Genomic DNA, 20,889 nt, shown 5'->3' on the forward strand with positions numbered 1-20,889 from the left:
TGAAAATCTTTACTTAGTTTTACATGCATGAATTGTAATGGTTCCACATCTGCACCGGAATTTACTTGAAGCCATAAAGTAAAACAAGTTAATACCACATATCGACCTTGTAACTCAAAGGGTTCATGCATAACTCCCACATGCCCATAAACACACTTTAGCTTTGATAATTTGAATCTTTTGTTTCAAAGCGAGAATTAAGACAATAAATACTAAAGCGCGTTTAATATTAATGCATCTGCATTTAAAGCAGGGGGGGGACCCTCATGCTGTCTAGTGTTTTTAAGAGAAAAATCCGGAGCTTAGTGGCAAACAGAGCGCACAGCTGGATATCCATTGTTCAGATCCTAATCTTTTGATCCGACAGAGTGCACACAGACGCGTTATGGCGATCGGAGCGCACTTCCCTGAACAATGCATGGGTGTAAAAAGCCCAAATAGTTGCATGGCAGAAAGCTTTACCATAGGTGTCTTCATTTTGCGGAGCTCCGTCTTATCCCTGCAGCTCAGTGCGTCTGGCTCTACTTTCTCTCATCGTCCAGCGGCATCTGCTCGCATCCCGGATCCTCTCCGGTCCTCCTGCCGCCGCCTGACTGTCTTCAGACCGGAGCCCAGGCGCAATTCATAGTGAGGAGACGGAGGCGACAGATGTTCACTATGGTACCTCTGCCGGGTCCTAAAGCCCCCCGAGTTACAGCGGCTGGAGGGGAGTATATGCGCAGTCAATTAAAGACACTACCTGCAAGAGGGTGATAAGGCCGTTTTGTTTAATGGTTATTTCCTGCTGAGCAGTATTTGATGGAAATCTCTGCTCGGATTACTCTGGAGTACAGTGAACCCACGCCGTGTCATCTTCTTCTGCTGCTGCATAAAGTATGAGGGGATTATGAGAGAAGTTAAACAGCTGCGATGATATCTTAGAGAGCAAACAAACACTCATTGTTAATCACAGAGGTATTTGTACACAAGTACTGCAGTTCTGTACTCATTAGAGGTATTTGAGCTTTATTCTAGCATTTATGCCACGTATATTTCTACTTCGAAATTAGGATTCTGCACAAAAACATGACGAACCTTATACAATAGGAGTTAAGAATTGAACTTCCTACTAGTTTAATTAACAATAAACATACTCGTCTGTCTGTCTGTCTGTCTGTCTGTCTGTCTGTCTGTCTGTCTGTCTGTCTGTCTTTTCTATAAAAGAAATCTTGATAGCAAACATTAAAACCCTCTTCACTGTGCATCAACATTATCGCAGCATGCAGCTCTGGTGATGAATTTCCCCTGCTCCTGTTTTACTGTTGATTTATGCATATCAATGTTGTGCATGAGCAGAAGCACTGTGTCACGTTTCCCAAATGCACATACAAATATGCATGTGTAGATATTATACATTCAGTGCACACTGAAATATACATGTGCAGTATACATGTACATACTTATCGTAGACATTTATAATAGTCCCATTTAATTATATATACGGCACTGTAAGTTTCTTCTGCAGTTCGACTTTCCCACAGTTTCAATCCACATCGCACCGATGAAATTCACATCAAGCTGCTAAAATATTGACTTCCTGAGAAAGACAAATGTCTGTCCCCCTGTCCGTTGATTTAGCTTCCCCTTTCCCCCCTCCGTTTGTTTTAGTATCTTGTAACGTAGAATTTGATTGGCTGTTCCCCTTCTCCCTTCCCTTTAAGAATCTGGTCTAATGTTTGATCGGGGTCAGATCCTGGTACGACATTGGTTGTGCAGGTTATCTGGCCTCCAGCTGGAATTGATCTGTTAAATGCTCTGCTCTTTATTAAATAACACAACTTTGATTTGAAGCTTGTAGATTTCTTACCAGAAGGTGATTGAGTGTGGAATTTCCACAACAATACTTACATACATTTAAAATGTTGGTTGGTTACAAAAAAGCTTACCACTGAGAAACTGAGAGACAAAGATGATTTAAAACCATGTATTTTAAAACACTGAAAGGATTTCATTTGAAATGCTTGCTACGTTCAGTCAAAGACTTGAAAGGTAATCAAAGAAATGTTAAAATGATGATTTAAAATCGACGAGGTAAAAGAAATACAGGCAGGTCTTAGATCGTTGTGGATTTAGTTTGAAGTGTTGTTGCTGCAGTCTGTACAAAATATAGAGAGGAGAGAGAAATCTTCCTCAGGCAGAAATATAGAGAATTTCTCATTTTTTTAACGAGATGATATGAAAGCATGTATTTGGGGAAAACATATCTCGATCATAGACTAAAACATCAGTAAATATAAAGGCTTATGTGCCTCTCTACATGTGTTAGCAAACCCAAGTTGAAATGAAAAATGCATACAAATATATTATTCATACATTTTTATACAGATGCTACTGATTCCCTCAAACAGCTGGTTACTTTAGTTATCATAGTGAATGTTGAAAAAGGATATGCCTTTGATGCTTTCCTGATATTTATGTTACCACATGTCAGCTGCATTGCTGGACAGGAGCATTGATAGGGCTTAATTCTGCTTAATCGCAGATTACAAGTACAGTGTTCCAAGAGCCACTAATTCTTTTTATGACTCTGACTGTTGTGGTGTATATTTCAATATAGATGTCATTCTCAGGGACACTGTACATACAGTATGTAGGATTGACTCTGTGATCTCGGTAATGTAGGAACACGTCAGTCAGTGCGACAGCAAGGCTCGATGATGCATTTTTTATCTTTTTTGAACGACAATATATATATATATACAGTGGGGCAAAAAAGTATTTAGTCAGCCACCAATTGTGCAAGTTCTCCCATTTAAAAAGATGAGAGAGGCCTGTAATTTTTATCATAGGTACACCTCAACTATGAGAGACAAAATGAGAAAAAAAAATCCAGGAAATCACATTGTAGGATTTTTAATGAATTAATTGGTAAATTCCTCGGTAAAATAAGTATTGGGTCACCTACAAACAAGCAAGATTTCTGGCTCTCACAGACCTGTAACTTCTTCTTTAAGAGGCTCCTCGGTCCTCCACTCGTTACCTGTATTAATGGCACCTTTTTGAACTCGTTATCAGTATAAAAGACACCTGTCCACAACCTCAAACAGTCATACTCCAAACTCCAGAATGGCCAAGACCAAAGAGCTGTCAAAGGAGACCAGAGACAAAATTGTAGACCTGCACCAGGCTGGGAAAACTGAATCTGCAATAGGTAAGCAGCTTGGTGTGAAGAAATCAACTGTGGGAGCAATTATTAGAAAATGGAAGACATACAAGACCACTGCTAATCTCCCTCCATCTGGGGCTCCACGCAAGATCTCACCCCGTGGGGTCAAAATGATCACAAGAACGGTGAGCAAGAATCCCAGAACCACACGGGGGGACCTAGTGAATGACCTGCAGAGAGCTGGGACCAAAGTAACAGAGGCTACCATCAGTAACACACTACGCCGCCAGGGACTTAAATCCTGCAGTTCCAGACGTGTCCCCCTGCTTAAGCCAGTACATGTCCAGGCCCGTCTGAAGTTTGCTAGAGGGCATTTGGATGATCCAGAAGAGGATTGGGAGAATGTCATATGGTCAGATGAAACCAAAATAGAACTTTTTGGTAAAAACTCAACTCGTCGTGTTTGGAGGAGAAAGAATGCAGAGTTGCATCCAAAGAACACCATACCTACTGTGAAGCATGGGGGTGGAAACATCATGCTTTGGGGCTGTTTTTCTGCAAAGGGACCAGGACGACTGATCCGTGTAAAGGAAAGAATGAATGGGGCCATGTATCGTGAGATTTTGAGTGAAAACCTCCTTCCATCAGCAAGGGCACTGAAGATGAAGCGTGGCTGGGTCTTTCAGCATGACAATGATCCCAAACACACCGCCAGGGCAACGAAGGAGTGGCTTCGTAAGAAGCATTTCAAGGTCCTGGAGTGGCCTAGCCAGTCTCCAGATCTCAACCCCATAGAAAATCTTTGGAGGGAGTTGAAAGTCCGTGTTGCCCAGCGACAGCCCCAAAACATCACTGCTTTAGAGGAGATCTGCATGGAGGAATGGGCCAAAATACCAGCAACAGTGTGTGGAAACCTTGTGAAGACTTACAGAAAACGTTTGACCTCTGTCATTGCCAACAAAAGGTATATAACAAAGTATTGAGATGAACTTTTGTTATTGACCAAATACTTATTTTCCCACAATCATTTGAAAATAAATTCTTCAAAAATCAGACAATGTGATTTCCTGGATTGTTTCCCCCATTCTGTCTCTCATAGTTGAGGTATACCTATGATAAAAATTACAGGCCTCTCTCATCTTTTTAAATGGGAGAACTTGCACAATTGGTGGCTGACTAAATACTTTTTTGCCCCACTGTATATGGCCTATATGGCCCTCAGAAATAAGCTGTATCCCAAGAAAAACATAGAATATCTACAGATTTATCCTTTCAATAGTTTATATAATGACCTCCTCTCCACGTATCTCCCTGTCTCGCCATGACTAGAGCCTCTGCACAATAATCAACAATGGACTGTTAAACCAAATCTAACAATGCGTTAAAGCTGGAGTGGAGCTGCTGAGTGTTTCACCCACATTTGGCTGTGACTGTGTATAATCTGCTTTTTAAAAAATCAGGCCCTCACGGGAGATGCATGAGCAACTTCCAAGAAGCAGTAATCCACATCAGTGTCGCCATCATTGTCACGGGGGAATAATGTGCTGTAACACAACAACAACAACAACAACAAGAGCAGCACATCAGAAAAACAGTTTCAAAGACAGGGCGTCTTTGAAGTGTGCACTTACAGAGGGCAGGGAAAGGGCATGTGGGTCTCTGAGCTTTAACGGGGATATTCAAGGAATCTGGCAAATATATTTCAGAGATACCTGTCGAAGTCTTCGTGTGTTTGTGCGCAGTGGGGGAGGTATTCAAATCCTTCACATAATTGGTTATACCACACTATGAAAATACTGTCACTACGAGAAACGATCCTGCCCTTAACGAGGCCCAATTATGGTTCTTTGGGGTTTTCCCTTTCCTGTAGTGTGTTATATAGGTTTAATTGCATGTAAATGGTCTGCAAAGGCTAAAATCCCTGTGTTCCCTCCATAGCGATTTTCTCTCCCACACACATTAGACTCCTTTGTTTAGTGATGTTACTAACATAGTGACATCACTACGTAACACGTCTATCGGCTAGCGCTCCAACACATTGTACGAGACAGGCTAAGGGGTGGGATATCTCTAAGCGGTTGACCAATCACAACAGAGCCAGCCAGCTAACCAATCAGAGCAGACTGGGCTCTGGTTTCAGACAGAGGCTGAAAAGAGGTGCTGCAGCACAGGCAGTATGAGAAACATAAAGAGCTGTTTGAACATTAAAGCAGGGAGACATGTTACAGGAGAGGCACAACCTGGACCTGAAAATGAGCAGAAGAAGTCCTCTTTAAAAATATAAAGAACTTGAGCAGGATTTACTTTAAAGCTTGGGAATGTAACATTGGGAAGCTAGCAAGAGTAGGCTTGATTTTTAAAACCATCTAACTGGAAACGCAGCCCGGTGTTGTAGTTTTAAGAATCAGATTTTAAAATAAAATGTTTCCTGATGCTGCATTTTCTTGGTTTCAGCGTTTAAGGTTGCGCTGTTATATTGTTGGGTTGTTTTATCTACAGCAATGCATCATATTCTAAAAGATAATTGTGTTTTTTCGCCCATGTCCTTTGAGACCCACTTATCTCTAAAAAGTCAACTTTTCACAAGCTTGGATAAACAGCTGTGTTTCCAGCTTTGAGACACAACATTTCCTGCTTATCCTAGAGGGTTTTAAAACAGTTTATTTAGCTTAAGGAGTTTGATAATGTTCTCAACACAGAGAGAAACATTTAATTGTTCAGTTTATTATGAACATTTAACAGTTACCTCTGGAGATACCTAGTTTTCAGTGGACAGGAAGGAGATACACAATCTGTAGAGCAACTAAAGATACATATAAATAAAGAGGAGTAGAAGTAAAACCCAACATACTTACCTGAAATGTGTACGTAAGTGTAGTACTTGAGTAAAAGCACTTAGTTACTTCCACAACTGTTCGCTGCATGCTTTGGGTTTATGAGCATTTTGACTGCAGTTGTGTTTTACCCTGCAGAGTGAAGCTTAGATAATATTTCTTTACATAAAGCTGTAATTATCCCCGGATAGACAATGAGCAAAATATCGAGTGTCGCTTAAAGGAAGAACATTTTATCTGTGTGCATACTTCCTCTTAGAAAAAAAAAGGATGAAAGTATACCAAAAGTTTAGAAAACAGGACTTGTGCGTGGAAGCACCTACACTAAAATTCACCCAGAGTTATTAAACTGCTGCTACAGTCCCTCAACACGAACAATACATAAATTGAAAATTAGAAAACAGGACATATTTCAATAGAATATGAACATGAGGTGGCCCAATACATGCTGCTGAATGCTTCTATTTCGTTGATTAGTAGGGGTTTGTTGTGGTATACTTCAAAACGGATTTAAATGAAAGGAAATACTGAATGGTATGCTCCTGTTCATGCATATTTCACGACCCTTTTGTAACATAAAAGGATCCAACATCCAGTGTGAGTTTGTGGCAACTGTGATGACGAGAGAGAAGTTAAAGAAGAGCTATTTTGTTTTCCATGTGCTGTTAAAAGTCTGTGCTTGTAATTCTGCTGGAGTAATCTCTGTGCTTTTCAAGAGAGGAGGAGGAGGAGGGGGAAGCATTCAGGAAGAGAAATGTGCACTAACTCTTAAAATAACAACAGTTTTAGTGAACTTTAACTCAAGTCATTTTACAACAAGCTTCACTGAGAGTATTCATGAGGGGCCAGAGCGGATCACTGCTGTGTGGGCGGCTCAGCGCTCTGCACTCCTGCCATGACGATCCGTGAGCAGTCATACAAATTCAAAATGCAATCAACATGCAACATGCCAGCAGCAGCAGCGTGTTGATTGGTGTTAATGGTGCTCTTAACAAGGAGGTTACTGCGCTCACAGACCAGCGTTTGATCGTCAGGCTGGATGTGGGGGTGGTTGCTGCAAAAAATGGCCGCCGCTGCAGAGCATGGGCACGGTCAGTGGGGTACACAGTACACATACTCAGTTTCAAGTAGTCCTGCATTCATCAGGAGCTCTCCTTTAAATCACATTTTGAAAACCTGGTTAAAAAACTCAGGCTAAAGCTTGGCTTCTATTACAGAAATCGCCTGTGTTTTTCTTTGCGAGTGTGTAAATTGCTTGTGTCGTCAACTTTTCTTCCTTTAGTTGACTATGGAGACGTGCTGTACAGGTATGCTTCGTCTTAAAGCCTATCAGCTTTGGACACTGTTAACCACAGTCCACTGACTGTGGCCACCTCACTCATCACTGTAAGCTTTATGCCGAGTCTGGTTGGCCATCATTGAGCACTAGCAGAGAAACTCACTGGTTGCTTATGATCTATAAGGCTCTGCTTGGCTTGGTTCCCTCCTACTTGTGTTCACGCCTCCGAGGAGCAGAAACCCGGTATGCCTTACGGTCCAGCGATAGTTACTGCTTGCATATCCCACGAGCTCGGACGGAACTGGGGAAAAAAGCGTTCAGTTTTGCTGCCCCATCAACTTGGAACAATTTTCAGGCCGAACTAAAAATGTCTGAACTTGTATCTTTTAATGTCTTCCGCCGGTTCCTAAAGGACCGACCACAAAACATATTTGGACGGTGCCTCTGCTCCTAATTATTTCCTATGATCGATCTTCCTTTGCTCTTGCACTTTGTTGTTATTTTATGCACTTGTGGCCCTATTTATTGTAATGTATTTGTGTCTTGTATGTTGATGACGTGTGCTGCTGCCTTCTTGGCCAGGTCACCCTTGAAAATGAGATCACGATCTCAATGTGTCTTTTACCTGGTTAAATAAATAAATACAAAATTCAAAACTTGAGTAAAAGTATTGACATCCACATGTACTGGTACCAAAAGGCCCGTTCCATAATCATATATTAAATGACTGGATTATAATTATTAATACATTAATGTGTTCACAGTTAGTAAAGGTCTCTGTATTCTGCTGATGGTGCTTCAACCTACATGCTAATCTTTATTGATTTAGTTTTTGTACTAGCAAGTAATCTGAATCTATAAAGCGACTAAAGCTGTTTGATTAATTGTAGTGCAACCAAAAGCATTATTCTTTTATATTATGAATGTCAATGCATTAGTGTTTTCATCACAGCCCGTAAAGTTAGAGCTAACTTTAAAGAGGACATATTTTGTTAGTTTTCAGGTTCATATTTGTACGTTGTGTCTCTACGGTCACATGTTTGCACGCTTTGATGTTCAAAAAGTGTGTAGAGAAACTCCATCTGGAGAGAACTTTGGGATTTTAGCCTTTGCAAACCGCTTACATGCCCTAACAGGTTATCACAGCTGGTGAAGCTGTAGCTTATTTCAGTACTATATAGACTGCTGCTCGATAGCCTGACCTATAACCATATGTTAATCTTTATTTTTTAGTTAACTTAGATGTTGTATTGGCTTTTGGTCGGACTCTAAAGCTGTAAAATTAATTGTACTGCAGTAAAAAGTAGTACTTTTAGAATGCTTATTGTTGCATCACAGCTGGTAAAGGCAGAGCTCATTTGAATTACTTTATATACTGATATGTATTAGTTAATTCTATTAGCTCATGATATGAATCTATAACATAACATTTAAGTTTGTTATTTTGAGCCAATTTCAGATATTTGTAAAATACTTGTTACAGTACTGCATCTTCCTCACATACAAGCATATCATGTTTCAAATATAAAGAAGTAGCTGTTAAATGTGAGTGCTGAATACCTGTAGTGTGGTAAAAAGTACAATATTGCTTCCAAAATGTAGTGGATTAGAAGTATAAGGCGGGAAACAATGAAAATACTCAGGTAAAGTAAAAAATACCTCATAAATTCCTCTTGAGTAATTGTGCTTCACTTCCTGCCACCTCTGTGCTCGCTGGTGTTTACGATGCCTATAACAGGCAGGAGGGCCCCGCTACTTATTTCCTGTCGCAGGCCGTTACATGGTTGATTGTCTGGGGTCCGCATGGTGCTATATTTCTCTGTTTTATGTTCTCTCTAATCCTCTGCAGATCTGATTTATGAGTGAGAGCTGCCTCCCGTGGTGCAGCAGGAGGAGGACCTTGACAAGAGATTCTGACCAGCTTTTTGTCCTTTCCATAATTAGAGAGTACATCCAATTCACCCCGTTCATTACCCCTGGGTCCTCTGACAAATGATGAGCTGGCCTGTTTAAACGCTCGCTGGCTGTCCTGTTCGGGGTGAACGAGCAACAGCGAATACCAGAGGGGGGCAGACACAAGCGTGAGGGAGTCTGGCTTATGGATGTATATGCAGATATCTAATATTGAATATTTGACCCCTCCAGCTCTGTGTATCTGCACAGCTTTCCAATATTCATTACAATACTGCACATATGTTATCTTATTATTCTGAGTATCTTTTCATTGTACTGTACATCGTTTTTTTTAATGTAACTAATGTTATTTTAAAGTCACAATAGTTGTTTTTCGTACAATTTAACTTCTTTAATTGTATTTATGTATGCAACATTCCTGGTATGTGTAAACCTGCTTCTGATTCTGGTTCTGATTTCTCATTCTATGGAGAAACACATATTTCTCTGTCCGTATGACGTAACCTCTCTGTGAACTTCACCTCAACCCGTCCACAATCGCGCCATCTAAGCAATTGCTTAAATTCCATTAAAGTTCAAGAACAGGGTACCAACAGCGGCTGCAGATAGTAAAAGTTGTCTGACATTTGCTAAATTTCTAAGGAATTACAATGCAATTCAATAGCCGGAAATGATGTAAATTATGTAATATCTGTGTGCACTTAAAGGGGCTTTACCGTGTTCATTTGCAAGTTCATATTTGAACTTTATTTTCCATAATGCATAAAGAAATGTGTAATTGTCACTAAATGAATGGATGCAACATATTGACGGTGACATCTCAACCTAATTTAAAAGGTTTTTTGTCGGCTAATTGATTTTCACATTGTGACAAAATGAACTGAAACAATGGGAGGCAGAATGGTACATTTAAATGGATTTGCGAGCTTCAAAAAGGTTAGTAATTGAGTTCACAACATACAGGCTTCCACCAGGTAAAATGGAAATGATGACCTTTATATTGTAGCTAGTGATAAATAAAGGCTGTATTCATAAGCTGTATTTTTCTAACATCTACTAAACTCTATATCTCAGTTTTCTTCTAATGAACTTGCATCCACTTTCAGAAAAAGTCAGAATAATAACAGGTTGTTTTTGGCATATTTACCCTTGTTTCAAATGATGATTTCTGGCATCCGATGTGAACATCCTCCATGATCCTCCTCCACCCATCCTGGTTGATGATGTTCATTGCTTCCCATCGTGGTACCTCGAGTTGAGAATCATCTACAACATTTTTTAGAATAAAATACTCTTCCATGTTAAAATATTATTTAAACAACTCAACAATCAGGTAAGTTTTCACTAAATCAAAAAGACCTGATGTGTAAAAGTTCTGCGCTCCAATTTTAAGGAGCTAAAAACATGCAAACCCTCCAGGCTGCTCCTCTGTCTATTGAACACAGTCTCTACTGAAGCAGAGGAAACTGAAGCATGGAGTTCAAGTGGAATGTGAGGTCTGGATCCTTGTGAGAAAAACACATTGTTAACATGATAATAACAGCTGACAGGTAATTAAAGCTGAAATTAATGGATTATGTTACCAGATGGAACATAAAAACGAAGCCCGTTCAGGTTGTACAAAATTGGAAAACAGATAGGATTTCCAGGACCGGATTCAATTAAGTAACGTCAATCATCGGGAGCATTCTCATGAAAATAACTCCATGTATTAAATCGTGCCCCTAACCCGGTGAATTACAGTCACTACATCACAATCTGTTCACTGGCTGTGTATTTATATTTAGTGTAGCAGAGCCGGGACATTGTCCACAGGAGGATTTATTCACTCTCCATGTTTGTTGACTGTGGACTCGTCAAAAATAGGGTGATGGGTGTCCTTTGCTCGGAGCTGGCTTTTAATTAAATTGTTCCCTCAGGCATGATGGAGGAGGGAATCTAGTTTCAGGGGTGACTGGGCCACGAGCACAGAGGGAGACCCAGCGGTGGTCGAGGTGAGATGAGCTCCGAGTCTGACTCAGTAAAAAGAAAGCAGCTCGATGGCGAAACACCAACGTCTCCACTCCACATGGGAAGGTATTAGGCTTCAGCAAAATCAAAGTTATCTTTTAAATCTCCTCTAAAAACACACTTTTATTGATGTTTTCTTCATGGCATCTCTGTTTACTGGTGTGTTTTGTTGTTCAAACTGTATTTCCTTTGTTATTGTTGCTGCTTATAGATTATTTCTGTATGAGAAGCACTTTATTTCAACACTGCTGTTGAGTCACACATTGGTCAAAACCCTTTAGGTAGTGCTGACGTTATTTGTAGGTCGAACCAGAAGTTAGCATCACACTGGTTTTCTTAGTAAATAAGCTGTGTGTCAAACAACATGATTTTTTAAGTGTAGGGCAATCTTCAGAAGTAAAAAGCTAACATTGGGCTACATCGCTAAGCTAAAGGCGGCTAATGTTTGGCATTTGTTGTGACTTCAATTAAAATCTGAATATTACTTAAGCTTAATCACAGATCTTATTGTAGACACATAACCAAAAACATGTTGGACTTTCAAGGCAAGGGAACCAGAAGTGCTAAAATGCTAATGAATTCCCGGGTTTTATGACTCGTTCCTCTTCCTTCCTACATGGACTCGTCTTTCTCTCTATCGGCAAATATTTCAGTTTTGAGTTTTTAACATTCTTACTCTAACATTGTTTGTGTTTTTGAGTTGTTCAGTGCATGTTGCCCTATTGAGATTGTGTGTGTTTGTAGTGGGACTTGTAAACTACAACTAAATATTTAACATGGTTACGTGACATGTTCTTGTCCCTATAAAAACAGGACTGGATTCTGTGATAAATGCTTAATGGTGCTTTCATTGTTAATTTCAGCTATAGTGCATAATGATTTTCTGCAATTTCTACTCAATTCAGCTGAAGAACAGCATTATTCCACCTCTCTTTTACAGCAGATCTTGGTGTAATGCAACACTTCACAAAATGTTGCTGTGCTCGCTGCCATTAACGCGTCCATCCTCCACTCCAACTAATGGAAATTCCCATTTGGTGTACCTAAGTGCCTCTCACAAAGTGCCGCTCTAATGTCCCGTTCTCAGCCCCTTCCATTTGAATCTTTATTGAAAGTCACGCTCAAATCCAAGGAAAATTCCCCCCTTAATGGTCTCTTGTTGGGAGGCAGATTACAGTTTGTGTCCAAGGTAATTTCAACACCAAATGACTTTCTCTCTGCCCTACTTTCCCTGAGTAAAGAAAAACCTTGTCCCCCTGCTGCCCAAACCAAGAGATGTGAGGCCAGACTTTAAATAAAGCCATCCCCCCTCTCCTCTCTAATTTCCCTTGCTGTTTATAACCGTCTGAGGAACCGGCCAGGAGCCCGCCTCCCTCTTTGGCTGAAAAACGGTTTGGCTGAAAGAGCAATGGCTAATTAACTTCTGAATATAACTATTTATCTGACTTTATGATCTGACTGTGAGCCAGTGTGTGGGTGAGGGGGGCAGCGCCTGACGTGAGCTCAGACCCACCCGGTGCCAGAGGTGGGAGAATACTCATCTTGTACTTAAGTACCAGAGTGTAGGAATACTCTGTTACATATAAAAGTATTAGCATCAAAAGTACTTATTATGCAGATTGGCCCCTTTCCAAATAATATACATGATATGTCTTGATTCATTGAGCATTGAAATAGTAAAGTACAAGTACCTGAACATTTAACTCAAGTACTTGAGTAAATGTACTTAGTTACTTCCCACCACTGCCAGATGCTCGGCTGCATGCTCCGTGCTCCAGCGATGGCAGAGAGCCACTGCTGCTGCTTCACTGGGCTAATGTAAATGCACTGTCTCATCATCCGGCCCGCAGGGAAACACACTCTTACGGCCCGACATGCTCACTCTCTCTCTGGGGGGGGGGGGCTATTGGGCCAGATGCTATGTGACGAGGGAGCTGTTGGAGGTCAGGAGTGAAGGACTGCAGAACAGGGAGTCTGAAATCATTTATAAAGCTATCTGGGCGTGCAGAAACCAAGGTAGTGCTGGTTTTTAAAATGACAGATATATGTAGTGGTGTAATGTGCCATCAAACATCTTATTGTGAATCGAAATGGTCTTCATCACAGACATCCTGCACATGGATTCAGCAAATAAACACCACTGTGGAAATGTTTACGGTACATTTTAGATTTCTGAGGATCCGTGAAAAAACATTTCTAACCTTGACTTGGTATATGAATGTAAATGTATGAGCATATCTTACATTGAGTTAAAATATCTGTCTGTCTAAAGCAACATCTCTGCAAACTTGAAGTCAGCATGTACAGGATTGCATAATTTAGAATAATTGCTTTAGTTCCAGGAAAGTTCAAGAACATGCTGCAGATAGTGAAAGAGTTATATAACTATTGCTGATGAATTAAAAGGCACACTGTCTAAGCATTCAATAACAGTAAATGATGTAAGTAATGTAACATCTGTGTGTAATTAAGCCTGTGCAAAACTGATGGATTCTGCAGATATACTGTCTGCACAATTACATGTTGTATAATAAGTGCTCATAGTAAACTTTTTAAAAATGGGAAAAAGTTGGCAGTGTAAAAAATCAATAACACAATAAATATATAAAGTTATTAAGTAAGTAAATACATAAAACGATGAATAAATAAAATAGGAATTTATACTCTCACACAAATGATACAGAATTTAATTGGGTGAATATTGGATTTGCAGACTTTATTTTATAGTCACTATTTCCTCCAGAGATGGTTAAAAAAAAAGCTGTATTTCTAAACGAAGCACTGTCTCTTAAAAAACCACCACCTGCATGTCCACCATACAGTAAGAGGAACATGTAATGTGAATGAATCAACCTTCAAATACCGCTTTTTAGCTTTACTTGTGTTTACAAAGACAAACATGTGTCTCTGTCAGTCATCGGTCTTGTTTTCTGCATTGTGCTACAGTTCCTAAATTATCTGATTTCCGCACAACTCAGCGAGACAGACAGACAAGCCCCGCTGGTGAACAACCATGAATCCTTTCATCGTTCTGCAAGAGTATTTTTGTGGGAGTAGCCATGCCCTGTATGTGATTGGTTTGGACGGATGTAATTTTCAGGAGGCTTTTGAAAGCTTCTCTGTCTCCGCAGTGCAAGAAACCCCAGAGAGAGACAGCATCAGAGGATTGGAAAGACCGGCAAACGTCTCGTCGTGCACACTGTGTTTCTGAGGCAGGAGTGATAACTGTACTCACAAAATGTTTGGTAGGAGCAGAACAACGGCTGTGTGAGGCTGTTCAGCAATTTTACTTTGCTTCAGGGGAACAAAAAAAGCTGCTGAAGTTGGTGGCACATTTCCAGCAGAATTAGGTATTCATCAAACTGTCGATGTATTCCAAAATTTCGCCAAGTTGGCGCGCCGAGTCAGGGAATTTTTTCATGTCTTCAGCTGGCATGGCTGCAAACGCGCTGTGAACATCTCCTCTCGCTGCCTGTGAAATCTTACTTATCACTCAGATGATTGGAGGCAGTTTAAAAAAGAGCCCTGACTGGCTGTAGAATAATGGCAAGAAAAACTGCTCTGTGATGTTGGAGTGCTGCCAGTGAATATATTCAACTGAAGGAAAAAATGGTCTTCACTGCCTCTGAAAGAACTGCTGAGGTGCCCAAGATCATAACAAGTCAAGGCAGTGGTACATAAAAAGTATTTAGATTAGCTTTAGACGTTTCTACATGCAGTACAGGAAGCTGTGGGCAGATGTTTGACTTCTTCAGTGTGCAAAAGTCATCCAGTTCCAAGCTAATCAACTTATCACCAGCAGTAGCACCAAGTGGCTCCCTCATGTCCTCATATAACATATATTGGAGAAGGACATATGCTCATATAATCTGTGCATTCTCTTCCTTTAGAGATAAGATATGCATGCTTGGGGAGTAACGGATTACATGCAACAGGATTACATATTCAGGATACAAAAAAACTGTGTTCCCTAACAGTTACATAAAAAAATACGTCATCAGATTACCGTTACACATCTATCAATTGGGGATTTCAATGTTAGTAAAAAACTAAAAAGAGCAGATTGTGTTTGTTGTAAAAGTATCAAGTGTTGTTTCTTTGTGAGCTACTGTTCTGTAGGCTAATACTTTAAGTGTGAATCTATACATCTACTACACATGTACACATGAAAAGATGTGAGAGTAGAGTCACAAAAGAAAGTTATGAAACCTGAAATGGGCAGAAGAGCCACTTAGATGTGTTTTTTTGTAAAGCAGTTTGAGTTGCTTTGTGTTGAAATGTGAAAGAAATAAACTGCCCAGCCTTGCCTTCAATTCTGAGCTCAGATAAACACAACAAGTTCAAAGAAATGGAGATAACACTGACAGACTACTTATACTCCTGACAAACGAAACACCAGAGCGTCCTGAAATTCACATCTCTTACTTTTTGTTTCGCCTGCAGTTCACAGGGGGGGTCTCAGTTGTTGTTTCGGCGCCGGCGTTATAAACGGTCGGCTGCACAGAGGTGTAAATCAGGGCCAGGGACTCTTCATAGGACAGGCTGAACACAAAGTGGAATTTAAACAGTTCATCAAATGCAGCTGGGGAGCCGGTTTCCCTGGCAGAGGTGAGCTGTTTGTCCACTCCGATGTAATAAACGTCAGACCTGCTCTCTGTTCTGCCGACAGCAAGGAGCTGCAGCTGCTGACCCTCAGGTTATCATGGAGGCTGCTGCATGACTGCAAAGCACAGAATATCACAATGAGGCAGTAATGAGACGATTACGGTGAGGTGGAGCATGAAAACATACATGGTTTTATGTTCAGTGATGTGTAGATTCAAAGTATTAAGCAGCATTTAAAATATCTTACCATTTCATGCTGGGTCAGTGTTAACTATGAGTCCCAAAAGTACAGATATTAAAAGCTGCAGGAGGAAAGGAGAGATGAAGAAATAAATGCAGGAAGCACACAGGTTAAAGATCATCAGTGGTAATTAGCACATAAGCTGTTAAGATATATTTAGCACATGTGATGTACCCGTACTGATTTTATTTCATCATTATCTGCTCTATCAAATTGTTTAAAGTTACCGTTTGACTATTCAAACTACGATTAAAGCATCCATTTAATTCTGACCCTAACCCTGGCAAGTGAATAAGGCTTCCTTTAGTCACTGAATGTTAACCGTTGTCAATCAGGTTTGTAATAAATAAATAAATATCACGTACGCACTTACTTGAAAAAGTCAGCACCGAAGCTCCAGTTGCACCTGCAATGATCTGAAGTGGATCCTGCAAAGAGTGGATGTTTAATAAACTCTGAACAAGCCAATCAACAACCCAGCTAACTCAGACCAGAGTATCCTCATGCAATAGGTCACCATTGTCAGTACGTTGTCTCTGTATACTAGTCTGTGCAAACTGTCTATATGTCCATGCACTAGCTGGCAGGTTATTTAACATAAGATTATTCTGATGTTATTTGAGCATTCTCCTACTAATGTCTGTCAAGGGCCTGCAAAAGCGTCAGCAATGAAAAACCCTTACTATGGATAACAAAACTGCATGGTTAAGGTTAGGAAAATATTGTTTGGGTTCAAATAGGTAACCTAAGTATGTGACTCAACTTAAGGTGGCCCTGGTTGAGTAAATAAATTACGTAACAAAAGCAATTTGTATTTCGGTTTCAGACAAGCCCACCCAAATGTCCGCCTCACACAGACTTTCTCACTCTTTGTATGACTTCGTCTGACTTCCCACACCCTGCATATCTCTGCTCACGATGAAACGCATGACTTTTCGTGGTTATAAGTAGGAACCGAGAGTGAGAAGGGTCTGCTTAGTTGCCAATACACCCAAAACCTGACCCCATATAACACTGGATTTGCTCTGTTTGTGGGTGTACTCACATGGGAAGCAGTGTGTGCATCTGAATGAATGAGAAGCAGCGTTTTATTTCCAGGAAACTTTCCTATTCCCCGAGTGCACTCCCCTTGATCCTGATGCACCTTGAAAGCAGCTGACACTTCCCAGCAGAGTATTTGACGGAGCGCTCAATCACATCCGTCAGCTGTCAGACAAACCAGGACGTCATCGGCATAAAACTGAAAATGAATAAAGAACACCTGTGGCTGACGCATTTAGGGGAATATAAATAGGCATCAGAGTCGGGTGATTGATTGTGATGAGCAAAGGGAGGCTTTCTCAGAAATAAGACCTTTTAGAGCAATTCAATTACCTTCAGGCCCACAGGAAATGTGGGACGTTATAAACTTTGATTACATCTAGGTTGATGAAAGGATGTGAAGGGATGGTTGTAAACAGCGACATCAACTGAAACATTATTGTGCTTGTGGTTATATAGTTTAATACACAAACACTTATTTCTCTCTATTAAAGCGTTTAAATTGTTGTCAAGAATCTCCAATGAGTACAAATGCAGACTGTAGCTTTGCACGACACAGATTTATTTTGTCAGGGCGGCTCATTAGTCACAGTTGAATGTTTTCCGTTGCCGCAGATAATCTGAAAATTGTTGACATGTTGTGCCAGCCCGTACACTTTATCCCGTGAACGCTGCTGATTCCTGACAGGCTCGATATGCTCCGAGAAACTGGAGAAGGAAGGATGAGCAACTACTGGAGGAGGTGCATGCAATCAATATAAACATGAGGCAATTAGTGTAGCGCTCATATTTCTTTAGGGAGGTGGGTGTAAAATTGTGGCGATCAAAGTGATGTTGGCTCCATGAAAGTCATTAATGAGGCACCCGAGTGACTACAAGGATATATTGTTAGAGAGCCTATAAGAAACCTGCATGGAATTCATTAAAACACAATGCACTCCTCCATCTTTTATGCTGTTTTCCCACATTATAGATAATTTAAAGAGTTAGCAGGGCTGCTCACTCCCACATGAAACATCCCATTTGTTTCTGCTACAAACTGAAAGCAGAGTAGAGAAATGTCTGAGAAAGTAGTGAAATACACTAATTAACAGGATCTGGCAACACAAGTGCAGCACCAAGTCGACAGGGAAGAGTCCAAAATGCATGATGTCAGTGCTCATTTCCATTCACAGTCCTCATGAAACATGCAAATAAGCTGAAACTCAGGGATGCAAACAATACTGAGGCGCAAACGAACAAACAAACAAACAGTTTGAGCGTCGTACACAGCTGCAGATCATTGCTCCGGGGAAAGTGATGTGATGTGTTTGGACTTGATGAATCCCACACACACCTGACTAATTGGCTGCATCTGACAACAAACAACAGAGTAGTCATTAGTGCAACAGATGAGTAAAACATGTGGGAGACACAAGAGGTGTTTTTGATTAAGAGAGTGGAAGACTTGGGCTGAATGCAATGTCTGAAACGGGGATGATTACGTTCAATCATGTATTCGAAAACCAAATTTCAAAGTCTAAAAAAAATTGAGAGATGTACAGATATAATTGAGAAACCTGTGGCATAGAAATTAATCTTAAACCACATTTTAAATCTATTAAACAGATTTTTTACAGCAAGTTCTTGATCTGCAACCTGTTTGTAGCGTCATTTAAAGAAAAACAAATAGATTTTTGCATTTAATTAAACCTGAGAATACATCAATGAACTTTTTATTGACTATCTTGATGAAAACTACATGAAAAAATGTCTTCAAGTGTGGCACTAGCTATTAGCAAAATGACTGGAAGTAGGAGGCTTAAGCTAGCCTGACTCATTCTTAAATCAAATGTAAAAAAAAAAACGGTTTTAGAGAAAGCTGTAACTGATTTCTTGTCTAAACTCAAAGCTATTGTTTTTATATTTCTTTGCCTATATATAAAATAAACTAGGTATACCATGTAAGTAAGTGATCTTAAAAGGTGTTTGGTTATAGCATCTATTTTACTTTAGAGAAAGCTAGGCTAGCGGTGTCACCATGCTTACAAGCTTAGCTAGCTAGCTAAACTAAGCTCATTTTCTCTTTGCGTTAGCTTTATGTTTACTAGAGAGAAATGAGAGTGGTATACGTTTTCAAGTGTAATGTTAACTACAATTTTAATTTATGGAATTGGGACACTGTTGGTTTAAAAAAAAGAAAAGTCCCCATCTTTTGGCAGCCATTGTTTTTCTAGAAAGCTGCCATGTTGTAAAGCGTGTGTGAGCTTCTGCATGAATGTGTGGTCCATTAGGATGCATGGTCAGCAACTTTCTTGTCATGCAAAGAAAAAAGTACTAATGTAACATTTGTTGACTATAAAGAACAAAAGATGGAAGTAACAACTTTAGTTCTAGCGTACACTATAACTGATATTGATTGTTTTCAGTGGCTAAAATACACTTCCCTGCTTCCCTCGTACACAACTGTACAGATTATAGATAGCAACCTCATACAACCCCTCTTCAATCAAACCAAACTACTCCTATTCCTTTTTGTATTGATATGAAAAGCAACAGAGGTGTGCTTCAAACAGGAGAGTGTATAAAAAGCAAAGCATGTCTTTCCTATCCCTTCCTTCCTTTGCTTTTTCCCCTTACATTTTATGATTAGGCTCCCACTTTAAGTGTCCCTGAGCTTGAGGAATGCCACATATTGTAGCACCATCTGGCCCAAGTGAGCACCTCCTTCTGCAAAGATGTTCATGAGGTCAAACGCTCTGCAAGAACATATTTGCAAACACTAAAATTGAAAAGATTCCAGTCGTCTCGTTGACCTTGCACAGTTAAGCTGTTTACATAATAGAAAATACTAATGCATGCCAGCTGCTAGCTAAGCAAACAAAAAGAGGCAGACAGAAAAATCACGGAAATATGTGGCCGGGCTGGAATGTAATTGAGGTCTAACAGAGTCAAGGCAAGTAGAAATAGAGGATTCAAGGTAAGGTAAACTGAAAAGTTGAATTATTTATTCCATTTACCCTCATTTGTAACTCGGTTGGTGTAAGCGTTTGCAGATACCATGTGTATGGTGTGCCACCTCTATTCCGACATGCCCTTATTCCGACACAATGGTAGTACCGCCATTCCGACAGTCTACCCAGGCGCGTCGGAGCATCGTCTTTCTTTCATTGTTGTTAGTGTGTCTTTTTAACATACTCTTTTTTTGTTGAACATATTCAGTTTATTTTGTATAATATAATATAGCCTATTGTTGTAATGGATGCACTGACTGGTTGGCACTCAATTTCGTTGTTGTCCGATCGCCCTGCATCCGATCTGCAAGGGAGTCGTTCAAAGAAAGTTAAAGCCATCGAGGCTGCTCCCAATTCTGCGGAGCTGTAGAGCGGAGCTGATGGGATGACGATGGAGAGACTTGGAGGAGCAGTGGCGGTGGATTCGGGAGGGCTATCAGAAGCGTCCATGAGGGAGGAGGGGGGCCCTGCGTGTCTGACAGTGGCAACTACCGCTCCGAATGCTATGCAGACCCAACGCACCATGTCGGAATGTTTGAAAAAAAAGTAAAGTGTGGCTACTCCGACAATGGAACATCTGTTGTCGGAATAGTGGGCACGTTTTTAAAAGAATGGAAATCCCGCTACTCTGACAATTAGACGTCAATGTCGGAATAGCAGCATGTAACCCATGTTTATTGCTCACTTTGTTCCCCCTGTGAACTCGCTGCAGGTATTTACAAATCTTTAATCTACAAACTTTTGCAGATTCCTTTGGTAACACTTTGCACAGAAATAAAGCTTTTTACCTTAACAGGTATTCTGTGCATGATTTTATCTTGGTTGTT

The 20,889-nt window shown here is 40.3% G+C and overlaps 1 protein-coding gene across 3 annotated transcripts in view; it reads right to left on the reverse strand.

Moving 5' to 3' along the window:
• st6galnac5a (ST6 (alpha-N-acetyl-neuraminyl-2,3-beta-galactosyl-1,3)-N-acetylgalactosaminide alpha-2,6-sialyltransferase 5a) overlaps positions 1-16,429 on the reverse strand; it is a 62,807-nt gene extending 46,378 nt beyond the window's left edge. The window contains exons 1-5 of one of the 3 annotated variants that reach the window (XM_063886918.1): positions 16,402-16,429; positions 16,035-16,089; positions 15,608-15,902; positions 10,320-10,438; positions 463-700 (exon numbers count right to left, since the gene is read on the reverse strand). In XM_063886918.1, the coding sequence (XP_063742988.1) occupies positions 463-477 (15 nt within the window). In that variant the 5' untranslated portion in view covers positions 478-700; positions 10,320-10,438; positions 15,608-15,902; positions 16,035-16,089; positions 16,402-16,429. Of the gene's footprint in view, positions 1-462; positions 1,122-10,319; positions 10,585-15,607; positions 15,903-16,034; positions 16,090-16,401 lie in introns of those variants that run through there. The other 2 variants (XM_063886919.1, XM_063886920.1) reach the window with 2 other exon arrangements.
• Positions 16,430-20,889: the final 4,460 nt, after the last annotated feature.

Source organism: Eleginops maclovinus, chromosome 6 (genome assembly GCF_036324505.1).
Source record: "Eleginops maclovinus isolate JMC-PN-2008 ecotype Puerto Natales chromosome 6, JC_Emac_rtc_rv5, whole genome shotgun sequence".
In the NCBI taxonomy this organism is placed as follows: domain Eukaryota; kingdom Metazoa; phylum Chordata; class Actinopteri; order Perciformes; family Eleginopidae; genus Eleginops; species Eleginops maclovinus.